The sequence below is a fragment of the Sardina pilchardus genome, chromosome 6, assembly GCF_963854185.1.
Source record: "Sardina pilchardus chromosome 6, fSarPil1.1, whole genome shotgun sequence".
Classification (NCBI taxonomy): Eukaryota; Metazoa; Chordata; class Actinopteri; order Clupeiformes; family Clupeidae; genus Sardina; species Sardina pilchardus.
This window is the reverse complement of record NC_084999.1, coordinates 11,369,051-11,381,600: the sequence shown is the minus strand read 5'-3', so window position 1 is coordinate 11,381,600 and position 12,550 is coordinate 11,369,051. Positions and strand designations below refer to the sequence as shown.

General features: G+C 41.5%; 1 protein-coding gene across 1 annotated transcript; it reads right to left on the bottom strand.

The window, feature by feature from the left end:
* Window positions 1–1,519: 1,519 nt before the first annotated feature.
* On the bottom strand, window positions 1,520–12,128 carry LOC134082306 (membrane-spanning 4-domains subfamily A member 4A-like). The gene is made up of 5 exons (XM_062537954.1): window positions 11,978–12,128; window positions 11,553–11,666; window positions 11,374–11,430; window positions 1,581–1,724; window positions 1,520–1,525 (listed from the first exon to the last, which is right to left on the bottom strand). Exons 1-5 carry the CDS (start codon window positions 12,113–12,115, stop codon window positions 1,520–1,522), a joined length of 459 nt encoding a protein of 152 aa, XP_062393938.1. The 5' UTR covers window positions 12,116–12,128.
* Between the last annotated feature and the right edge of the window lie 422 nt (window positions 12,129–12,550).

Genomic DNA, 12,550 nt, shown 5'->3' with positions numbered 1-12,550 from the left:
CTAAACTTAAGCTTAACGTTGTCTACTTACTATACTGTAAGCGATTGTCCTCAGTTCAAGTCCTCAAGTCGCCAAGAAGCTGAGTAGAGGAGACTAACTTGCTCAATGCGCTGCTCAATAATTCCAATAACTCATGAAGTTTTTTATTGGGTTAAAACAGTCATCTTTCAGGATATTCAAGGCAGTTCAAAGTCTCTTGTATCAATTCATAAACAGCAATAAATCCAATGATAAAATCCACAAGTTTCATGTATTCCACAACAGCAATAATTCCATATTGAACGCAAACAGCAAAAGGTAAGGTTTCCCCCATCACCCCCTCTCCGTTCATTCACAAAACAAGTGCGCAGGTGATATTACGATTATTACCGCCACCAACACCACGTCACCCATTTACAGGTGCACAACACAGACATCATCTGACCCCAACACCTACCTTGTGCTTGCCCATGCATCTGAAATAACCCCTAGCTTTGCTGCCTTCCTATAGTTTCTGTTTTTGTTGTTTTAAAAAATGTGTTATATCCATGATGAGTCTTGAGTTAGTGAATTGGCTTAACATTTTGTGCTAATAACCAGCAAATATAAATAGCAGAGTATGCCTGTGTGCATATTATAACAAAAGGTGTGTGCATGCATAGGCTATAGTTCTGCATTGAATTGATTTTGATCAAGTTCACGAGTTTACTGTCTAATTTTAAGGCTCTCACAAATAGATTGTATGGGCATATTGTACATTTTCTGAAGCAACAGAGTGCCTTGAGTATTGAGGTTGTTGAATTTTGTGTCCCTGGTGTTTTTCATGCCAGAGGGATAAAAGAAAGCATACCGTTTTAGGCGAAAATCGTATACCTTGCCAAAAAACAATGAAAGCATTTGTCCCCCCTGTTGATACCGCTGGCCCAAATTTGAGGCCCTGGCTCGTGGACTGTAGCAGAATTAAAGTCCTCATTAAGACAACATACACGCTGATTTTATTAAAAGGAAGCGAACGCAGGGACTTGCGAGGGCATAATTTGTTATGATTCCCCAAACCGAAACATGCAAAGATCCTGTCTACCACGCTCTATGGAGTGACTCCAGACCAAAATGTTGTGGGCAGGTAAAGGTCTAGTCTTTCGGACTAGTCATAATTATCTTTCCCATTTAAATGATCAGGACTCTGTACCAGAGAGGTGTTCACTGGAGGTGCAGACAAATGGGAGATGGAGACAGAGGGTGGCACCTCATATAGGCCTATCACCTGCAACAAAATCAAATACAAAGCATGTAAAAAGGTATTAATATCCAGTAACTGTACAAAAAAAAGTATTACTGGACTATGAAGACTTATCACATATAAACTCACCAGAGCATTAGTCGTAGTGGAGCAGGTGGCTTTCCCGGCAAATGCAAATACACAGATGGATACAATGAACTCCAGCACTGACAACACTATCATCACTCCAGCAATCCCCATTGACCTGCTCTATTGTAGGGAAGCCAATATTACACATCGACATCGTGACTGTACGATAGATCAAGGCTATTTCCATGGACAGCAGAATGTGCTGTGTAAAATGTATAATTAGGATACCTACCCATAACATTTCTTCCTCCATATTGCAAGGGAGATAGTAACAGCTGTAAGGATATTCTGTCGAAGCTATATAAAGAATTTCCATAATTATGCCAATCACTGCAGTTATTGAGCTGAAGAGGTTCATCACCATAGAGGCCTTGACCTAAAAAATGGAAAGAGATAAAAAAAATAAAAAAAATCACAATTCTATAACCATGACAGCTATTTCATTTGAAGGACGCCCATTAGAACATGCTTCACATTGCATCATCATCATCATCATCATCATCATCATCATCATCATCATCATCATCATCATCAAGGTAATGCAATTATTTTTCATTTATAATAACTACTCAGTGTCACAAAAATCATATACAGTAATTTCCCGCATATAAGCCGCAGGACAGTGTATTATCAAGTTAAAAGAAATAAAACCACATTAAAACCATATTAACTGCCCCACCCCCCTGTATTAACCTCATAGTTGAAGACATTTTGCAAAATCAATGAGCTGCGGCTAATAGTTGGGAAATTACGGTAGAAACAGGCATGAGACATTGTTTTCACTGAAGCTATACAGCAAATAATAAGTGTCGGACTTATATCTCATTTGTCCTTTGTATTTAAACCCCTGGTTTTGATCTGTCACTTGTCTCCAGTTTTACGTAAAGTTTGCTTTTAAAATCTAAGAATCTAAGAAGCTGACATCTAACATGACATGTCTAACATTTGCGTACTATAATTTCTAGCACAGACACATGCTCAGACAGGAATTGGTGTCTGCAGTATCTCCTGTAACGCACTCATAAGCTAAACATACTTTGGTTGTACACAAGTCATTACATTTGATAATAATAATAATCATAATAATGAGCAAATTAAAAACAATCCTAATAACCTACATCAACCATGAGGAAGTTATGATTCTTTATGTCTTAATCACTAAATATATACGTTTCTTCTGGTTCTGAGACATGTGTCTGAAATATTTTAGCTTTGGAGAGCTTTTATAGGCCAGTGGATGTACTTGTCTTGTGGATGTGTTGTGTGTGTGTGTGTGCACCTGTGCATGCGTGTCTGTCTGTGTCAGGAAAATCTTCCCAATATTAAAGACACAAGAACCACAGACAAGTAGCATAATTTTCATTAACTACTCTGGCGCCAAGAGGAGAGAGTGACCAGAGAGGAGAAGTCTCCCCTCTCCAAAACAGTCTCTGGGGCTCTTGGACACAAGACAGTGCTTTTATTTAACAAGCAGTTCAAACACATGAGAATGACCTTCAGTGAGAGCTCCATCCTAACTCCCTAAAATGTCTTATCTTTACCAGGTGCATAGCTTTCCTGTGAGTCTCCCAAGTGAAACTGTGAATAACAAGTTATGAATAACAACTCTGTGAATAACAACTCTGAACACATGTGAAAGTGTGGATTATAACTTTGACGCACACAAGTGAAGTTCATAATGATAAATATATAAATTTCTTTGTCAGTCTGTGCATGTAAATGTGTGTGTGTGTAGCCTGATTGCCATCGACTTTCAAAGCTCTGCAAGACTTTGGTCTGACCAAGAGCCTGTGCTCAACGGTTTCTCCAAGCGCTTGGTTGACCCGCCTCCTTTAAGTGCCTCGATTTGCTACTGGTCGATGTCAGAAAGGGGTTTGCCGAGTTTAAACCAATCACAACACTCTTTCCTCTGCCTTGAACACGCCTCTACCCAGAGCCGTTGGAGCTGCTCAAAGTTGATTGGTTCTTGACCAAAGGGGGCAGTTCCGCAGTTTTGGGGAATTCAGAAATCCTGCCCGATTAGCAGACCAGCGACAACGCCGAAGGTGTTAGGCTACGTCACTGGGAGGGCGTTCTAGGCTAGAGTATGTGTGCGTGTGTGTCTGTGTGTGAGTGAGAGAGAGAGAGTGTGTGTGTGTGTGTGTGTGTGTGTGTGTGTGTGTGTGAGAGAGAGAGAGAGACAGTCCTGCCTCATAGCTCCTCTCCTCATGATCCTCTACCGGCAACCCTTCGCTCAACACCACCGTCTGCAGTCCGAGGGCTGTATTAAGGTCGAACGTCACTACAAGGTGAAACAGCATATTGCTCATGTCGGCAGTAGGCCTAGTTCGGCAACACGGAACGTTACAATGACATGACAGTATCAAATGTGGTGCTTGATAAGCTGATACGGCTCATGTTTTCCGCATTACAGTGTTACTGGGTGGCATATTTCGCGACATTACCATTAAGCTACATTGTTAAAAAGTGAAAACCCTGTTATAAATAATTAAGACTGAGCTGCTATTGGCTCCAAATCAGCTATAGCTAAGATGGAACCTTTCACCATTTGTGTAGATGGCTGCACCATCCCTTGCTCCAAACAGGTCAAGAGCCTTGGTGTCATACTGGACAATACCTAGGGTGACCAGACGTCCTCTTTTGCCCGGACATGTCCTCTTTTTGAAACCTAAAAATGTGTCCGGGCGGAATTTCAGAATCGTCCGGGATTTTGTTATTCTAGCCTAACGTGTTTTCACCGAATTTGCATGCTCTCTCTTTCATTCACATAGTAGGCTAATCACGCCCTCCCCCTACAGTTCGCTTTGCATTGAGTTGAAGTGTAGAGCCTGACCTTAGAGCTACCGTCATTGGTCGATATTCTCGGCCTAAACATTTAATTGGTTATTCACCTCATCAGCGCACACTTCCTTGTTTACCACTGGCAACGCGCAAAACTATCCGGCATCTTCAGCCATGCCGAAACGCAAGCGCAAGTTCACTGACGAATTGAAACGTAATTTCCACGTTTTCGTCTCGGTCGAGATCAATGCAAAGCAGGCAGAGGACTGAAAACTATCAGCCAATGGACAACTTTTCAACTTTTTATCATATATCACCATGTATGTTGACACAATTGTATGAATGCACGTGTTCATAGGTGCATAGCCTGTGACCCAAATCCCCCCCCCCCCCCGCCGATGAAGTGTCCTCTTTTTTGCAAACTCAAATCTGGTCACCCTACAATACCATCTCATTCAGAGCACACATAAACAATTTATCAAGAAATGCCTTTTTCCATCTAAGGAACATTGCACAGCTCCGCCCAGTGCTCACTCAGCAGAGTGCAGAAGTCCTAGTCAATGCGCATGTGACTTCCTGCCTAGACTACTGTAATTCAATCTTGTCTGGAATCCCAAATAAGCTACTCCACCGGCTCCAACTCATCCAGAATTCTGCAGCAAGGATTATAAAATGCTCCAAATCCACCAACCATATAAAGTAGTATCCAAACAAATTGGCACCTTACAAATGAACAAAATTCAAGAACTGTAGTACCGAATCAGCCTTAGTTAAAGTGTTTAATGACCTCCTCATTGCTGCTGATAACGGATATGCATCAATACTAGTCCTCCTTGACCTCAGTGCTGCTTTTGACACCAAAAGCAGCACTGCAGCACAAAAGCAGCAAAGCTTTTGAGATCATGACATACTACTTCACAGGCTTCAACATTCCATAGGCATCAAAGACTCTGCACTCGCTTGGTTTAGATCATACCTTACTAACCGCCAACAATTTGTACAGGTCCATAATGAACCATCCACTCAGACTATGGTAAAATATGGAGTAAAAAGATTAGGGACATTCTATCCACATCAGAGGTTACATATAGTGATCTCTCACTGACCTCATCCACATGTGTCAAAAATCTAGGACTTATAATTGATCAAGAGCTTTTACTTACTGTAATAATCACATACAGCAGATCACAAAAACTTCCTTATCCTTACCAGACGCTGACAAATTAATCCACGTTTTTGTCACTTCTAGGTTAGACTATTGTAATGCGCTATATGCCGGCTGCAATAATACCTGTCTAAAAAGCTTACAGCTTATACAAAACGCAGCTGCTCGCACACTCACTAGGACCAAAAAATATGAACATATTTCTCCCATCCTAGCATCTCTACACTGGTTACCTGTTAAAAGTCGCATTGACTTCAAAATTCTACTTCTAACATAGCCATAAATGGCAGGGCACCCAAATATATTAAAGATCTTCTAGTCCCATATAATCCACCTAGACCCTTACGATCACAAAATACTGGACTTCTCTCGCTACTCTGGAATAATCTTCCTGCCTCAATTCGATTAGCAGATACCCTCCCTATTTTTAAGTCTAGACTTAAAACATACCTCTTTAGTACTTCCCATAGTTAGGGATGGTGCAGTGTGGAACTTCAACCACCTCAGGGTCTTATAAGAACGGACCACCTCTGCTGTGGGCTTGTGTGGCTGGTGCCCCAGTCATGCGTCCCATGGTGGCTACTGACCACACCTGTGACGGTGCTGACTACCCTCCACCATGCCTTAGCTATGCTGCTTTAGCATAGCGCTGTCATGGACTTTTCATGTGTCACGCCGTACAACTCCTCTACTCCCCTCTCCCTCTGTCTCTCCCAACTCTCCCTGTCCTGTCATTCAACTCCCTCTACTTCCCTCTCCCCCTCTGCCTTTTCCCTCTATAGTTTAATATTTTATATCACCATTGATATGCTTATTAATACTAACTATCATGACTTACATGTATAGTAATACTACTAACCCACTTTATTTCTCTTCCCTTTCCCCTATACCTCACCTGTGAGGTAAAACATTACCAATCATCAGCCATCTTTGTGCCTGGCCCTCATCATACCTGAAGTCCCATCCCTATGACTGCCCTATCATCGCCATCGCCATCGCCATCCCTATGACTGCCCTACCATTGCCATCGCCATCCCTATGACTGCCCTATCATCGCCTGCTGTGGTTCCCTGCCCGGATTCCTGGCCCACGCATCCTGGCGACCCATCGCTTTCCAAAATTCCTAATGGACAATTTATTCCCTACACTGGACTAATTGAACTCTCTGATACCACAAATGACTTTACCAAATGACCCTTGTGGAGCTGTCCGAGGTTTCTTCCTATATGTATCTCCAATTCTAGGGAGTTTTTCCTTGCCCCTGTTACTCATGGGCCCTCTTTTAACACTCTGTAAAGCGCCATGAGACATGTGTAATGTTTTGGCACTCTATAAGTGAAATTCCATTGAAATTTAAATTGGAAGCTTTTATACCACGGAAGAAAGTGGTTAGTCAGAAACTCTATTCTCCTTTTCACACCATCAGGGACCCTAAAGGGGCCTTCCAGCTCTCTCCCCATGATTCTGGCCAAAAACATGACTCCGCCACCTCGTTGCTGTCGTCTCAGCACTTGTCCGTTATCTTGAATGACATGCTAGGCTACTTCAAGCTCTTGCCAAACCCGGTCGGAGGAAGAGTGAAGACATCCTTGCCACCAATGAATGTCTTCAAAACCATTCTCTGTTCATCTTTTAAAGAATGAATACTCGATAGATTAGACAAAACGGTTGAAATAGCAGAACCAATGTCAGCACAAGACTCCTCGCTGTGTGCCGCCAATGTTGTTTGAATCAAACACTCGCTTTGGCGCTCCTGATTGGTTCATAATTTGTTGCTCCCTGGAAGGAGTTTGGATTGCCCTCGAGCCCAGACCCTTGTGTGGAGCTCAGCAAAACTCCTCTGGTGGAGCGTGGCGGAACTACAAGGGTCTGGCGAGAGTCAGGCTAGTATATTCCTGAGCCCACTGCAACTGTTTCTGCTTGTGAGCATTGTTTAGGAGTGGCCGGTAGTAGGTTTATGCACGCTTGCAAACTTCTTCAGGATCCTACACCTTGAGGTTCGCGGGACTCCAGAAGCACCAGCGGCATCAAATACCTGTTTGCTGCTTTGCAATTACATTTTTTGGCAATTGTGCTCTTAATCCTATGCCTTTGTCTGCACAAACCTGCCTGTGCTATGAATCAGCCAGTGGCGTAACTATAGTAGGTGCAGCCGGTGCAGTCGCACCAGGGCCCGTGACCTCCCAGGGCCCGTCGCCCTGCCTTTTTTTTTTCTTTTAGAACTTCGCCATTAAGAATCAAACTATCAAATAGAAACGGTTAAATCAAATGTACCATCTTTCCTTGTCGTCATACTGTTTCGCCAGCTTATCTTTCTCTCTACTGAGATACAGCAAGGATATCTGGGTAGCTACAGTAGGCTTGGCGATTTGTTGCGTTTTTTTGAATGGATAGTGCGGCTGCACATTTCAGTCATCGTTCAGTCATCGAGCGGCTGCAAGAAGCGGCAGGAGCGTAAAGAGCAAGGGGAAGGGTGGGCAAACTACTACTAACATCTATTTTTCAACTTGCCAAGATGCTGGTGGTAGATTATTTACGACAGTGTAACATCCACATTCGGGGAAGTGTGTAGCTAATTGCTCTCATGTTTCTGACATTGCGTGTGACTGTGACAACAGCTGAGCGATCTTTTTCCAAACTCCGTCTTATTAAGACTTACCTGAGGATCAGCATGGGGAGCTAGAGGCTCAGTGGGTTAGCTATCCTGTCCATTGAAAATACGAGAGCCAGAGCATTAAATATTGGGAACATCGTTGACGACTTTGCACAACCAAAGGTCTCACGGCCTAATTCATGCATATTGGGGATTGTATGCATATTAATTATTATTTGGTTTCTGCACGGTTAAATAAGTTAGGCTAAATTAAGTTTCGTTACTGCGCAGTGCGAGTTTATAAGCAAGCAATCTACGCTTACAGTTTCAGCAGAGGGTTGAAAAAGTTTCAGCGCATTGGGTGTTCCCATAATTCCATGCGAGTTGATGTTAATGCAGTAGGCTAGGCTAATATTAGATTACACTGGCCTGCAGACTATTAATAAAGTATTTTTTTTATGTTTTCAGAATGGATCATGTAGTCGTGTGATTTTTATTTGAAATTGTATCTTTAACTACTAAACTACTTCGGTGCCTCAGGTCCTTTGCATAGTCACCCTTAATGTGTATTGCATGTATCAGAGTTAATACTTCCTGGGATACAACATTGATGTATCTCAGCGCAAGGGCCCGAAGAGTTATCTCGCACCAGGGCCCGCACTTGCCTAGTTACGCCACTGGAATCAGCAACACATTTCTTCACAGTACGATGATCACGCATGCATTTTCAGGAAATATCCAATGATTTTATACCTTATCCAAGGCAATACTACCCTGGAAATCCAGAGTTCTCTCGAGAGCACAATTTTAATTGTGTCCGCAAGATACACTGGCAATGAGCAATGATGCATGTTACCTTTACCGCAGGCATAGGGGGAGACCAAAAAAGGAGTGGGCGAGCTAAACTGATGATGACAGTGCTACAACTTTCGTTTTTGGTCGTAGTGTTATCCAATTGCGTCAAAGTCCAGAATCCGTCAGAGTAAACATTGGTCGTAGTGTTATCCAATTGCGTGCCGTGAGATTTTCAAATGCATGCTTGGTGCCGCCCCTCGAGTTAGTCCATTCTCATTATTCGTGGCCACACCCTTTATCTGAAAGATTCCAGGGTCTGGTTTCCCATATCGCTTGAAACCTGTGGCATGCTTAAAAATGTGGGACATCCTTTTTAAGTAGTTTTCCTTTGATTGGGCTTACCTGGCAAACTAATTATCACACACACACACACACACACACACACACACACACACACACACACACACACACACACACACACACACACACACACACACACACTATATTGCTAAAAGTATTGGGTCACCTGCCTTGACCCCCACATGAACCATGAACTTCAGTCACATCCTATTCTTAATCCATAGGGCTTAGTATGACATTGGCACCCTTTGCAGCTATAACAGCTTCAACTCCTATGGGAAGGCTTTCCACAAGGTTTAGGAGTGTGTTTATGGACATTTTTGACCATTCTTTCAGAAGCACATTTGTGAAGTCACACACTGATGTTGAACGAAGAGACTGGCTCTCAGTCTCTGCTTTAATCATCCCAAAGGTGTTCTATTGGGTTGAGGTTAGGACTCTTGAATTTCCCCTTGGGGATCAATAAAGTATCTATCTATCTATCTACTGTATCTATCTAAGCCCAGCTCGGGGATGGCCCCTTCCTGTTCCTACATGAAGTACGGAACAGAGTAAGAGACTGTTGGGTGTAGGCTAGCTATAGACACGGACTATGCTAGGAGCCTAGCAATGAAAAAGGCTAACAACTAACTTAGGGGGGGACTCTCCCCTTAAGCATACAGTAGTTACACAATTACAATTTCAGTTACACATTTCAGTTTTTCGCATATTCGGCCGTCCCAGCTTCTGACACACCCACATTGCGCAAGTTCAAAATCAAGGCAGCCTTATGAAAGAGGCGTGATTTATTTTAAAAAGAACCAGGCTGATCCACCACCTCCTTAATTTAGGTTGATATGAAAACTTGGAACATGGACTTTCTCATTGACCTTGAATGCCATTTGAATCCAGAAAGAACACCAACCAGTCTTTGATTTTGAAAACATAAGCAAGGTGAACTGAAGAAAGAACGGCCTACAGTAAAATGGTGTCATCATATAGCTGAACAAAGAAATGACTTCACGAAATGTAACTTTTGCTTTAAAGCAACACTAAAGCACTTTTCCTCTGTCGCACACACGCTATTTGTTTATCCAGCAAATAACAGACAAGGTAGAATATGTTGCATGATTTTATGAAAGTATGATGTATTGCGACATCGAAGCAAGTCAAATTTGTAGTTTCTGATTTCTGATTTCATCGAACTACAGATAGGCTACACTACCCCACCTCGTGGAGTTACATAGTGCGGTTATAGCCAATAGAGGGCCGCAACGTGAAAGCAGAAGTGCCGTTCACCCTGTTACGAGTTGATGAACTGATTGATCATTGATGAAATGATTTTGGAAACATTATTTTAACGTATGAAAAACTCTCCAGTGTTGCTTTAAAGTTTGTTTATATAGAGTCAAGACGTGCTTGAAGTGTGTAGATTCATAATTCAAAAACTCACTGTTGACAGAAAGTTTCGCTGGCAGCTGCTTCTAATAATATCAATTTATCTAACGATTTTGTAGACTGACACCTTTTGTAGACAAGCATAACAACATCAATCTCCATTACAAACTAATCAAGAGACAGGAGAATATAAACTATACTGCACGGCAATAGTGCAGATGTCTGTGCAAATGGATGACTTAGAAAGATACGGACAGATTCAAATGAAGTAGTATGACTTCACGTCAAATTAAAACTGAAGATGCACAGTTGGCAAGCTCCAATCTCCAAAGTGGGTGATTATAACTGGATTACAACTGGATGGGAGAATTCCCCACTTAGTCTATTGGCGTTCCTTATGTGTTATGGTTTGTATATTGTTTTTGCTATAATTAGTTCATTAATTGAATTTATATTGTTGTTTATATTTTTGCTATTCTCCTTAAATTTTGCCTTACCATGACATAGTTATTGTCATTATATGATTAATTGAATGACTTATTGTTTAATTGCTATTCTCCTATATTCATTGTTTATTTTTTCATTAGGTCATTGCTTGAAATTATATGATGTATTGATATTGCTATTCTCCCTATTTTTTGTAATTGTTCACTGTTAAATGAATTTGTGTTATTATTTATTTGTATGTCACTTTGGACAAAGGCGTCTGCTAAATAACAATAACCATAACCATAACCATATGTGTGAAGCCCTATGGAAGTATCAAGGTCTTGATCGAACAGGAAGCATTCATGCATAACTCATTAGAGTCTGGTGCAAACCATTTTGTGTGGTATCATTCTTTCTCTTTGCAAAGATAGTACAATTGTTTGTCATTTGGGATCATTGGTTCCTGTCTTTATTGGCAGCAAAACATACAAAAATACCCAACAGTGTCCATCATCAAATACTCACCAAACAGGAATTGAGGTCCTTATTGGCTCTAACAGTGAGGGAACCAGCAGTGATGTACTGAAAGCACAGACACATACATTAGGAAAACCAATAATGAAAAACAGTTACACTGAAGGTTAAAACAAACTAATTTTAGTGTATGCCTTTTTAACGGAGAAATAATGCATACAAAATCTCACCATGATGGCTCCCCATAACATAGGCCTACCAGAGATAGTGGACATTGCATAGGCGGAAATTGTTGAAGCGATTCCAAACAAGAATATAATTACACCAATCATTATTTGAACTGTCTTTGGGGGAAAAAACAATTACATTATGTTAACTTCTTATTCCAGAAGTTGAAAGTGCAACTTCAATTTGAGTCTGTCAATAAGCTGCCAGTGGGTTATATGTAACTTGGATTATCGGGCCAATTTCACCCCTGGTAATTAGTCGTCTGCCCATACAGAAGAAATAGCCTATTGAAATATATTTTAAGTGTCAAAAATATACCTGTGGTCCAATTTCGATATATATAATTTATTCATTTATTTGAAATTTGAAATACACATATATTATATTATGTATGGGTGGGTTATTTGGAAAAGCACTATAAACTCACCCCCAGGGCAACTGGTTCTCCCTTAAGGAATTTCCCAAGCATAGAGGGTGGAGTTGATGCAACTCCGCTCTGGGGTGAAGTGGAACTTTGAGCCCTTGTTGTGGGTACACATGACATGAGTGACCACCACAAAGCCATTGGAGGAAACAGAGTTGGCCATGGTTCCTGTTGGATATTACACACACTTGAAGTAAGCTACTAAAAGGTTGCAGAATAGTGAGATTGTTAGTTGATCCTCTCTTGTCTTAATTCCTGTACCGGTATTGAGCTTAATGAGCTATAAAGGCTACGCGCAAACGCACTTTTGGCTTCACTGAACTGAACTGAATAAAAGAAGTCCGACCACTATCTTTTACAATATCGCTACAGCGGGTTTTTTTTTAAAATAGTTTACAGGGGCGGAGTGGGACACTATAGGCTGTTATCGGGAGATTTCGAGCTCATACTAAACTAAACGTTTGCCGATTATTTTTGGTTGTGTAGCATGTTGGACTAGGCTACTCATGTCTTTTTTTTTTTTTTTTAAGCTCACACTAGCCTTATCAGCTCGGCCTCAAAACGCCACCTCTCCAC

Excerpts from the sequence above, each read along its gene's own strand:
- LOC134082306 (XM_062537954.1), bottom strand. The coding sequence starts at position 12,115 with ATGGCTTTGTGGTGGTCACTCATGTCATGTGTACCCACAACAAGGGCT. Across the intron at positions 11,431-11,552 it reads TGTTATGGGGAGCCATCATG|TACATCACTGCTGGTTCCCT; the intron begins GTGAGATTTTGT and ends CTGTGCTTTCAG. Across the intron at positions 1,725-11,373 it reads AGGACCTCAATTCCTGTTTG|GTCAAGGCCTCTATGGTGAT; the intron begins GTGAGTATTTGA and ends TCCATTTTTTAG.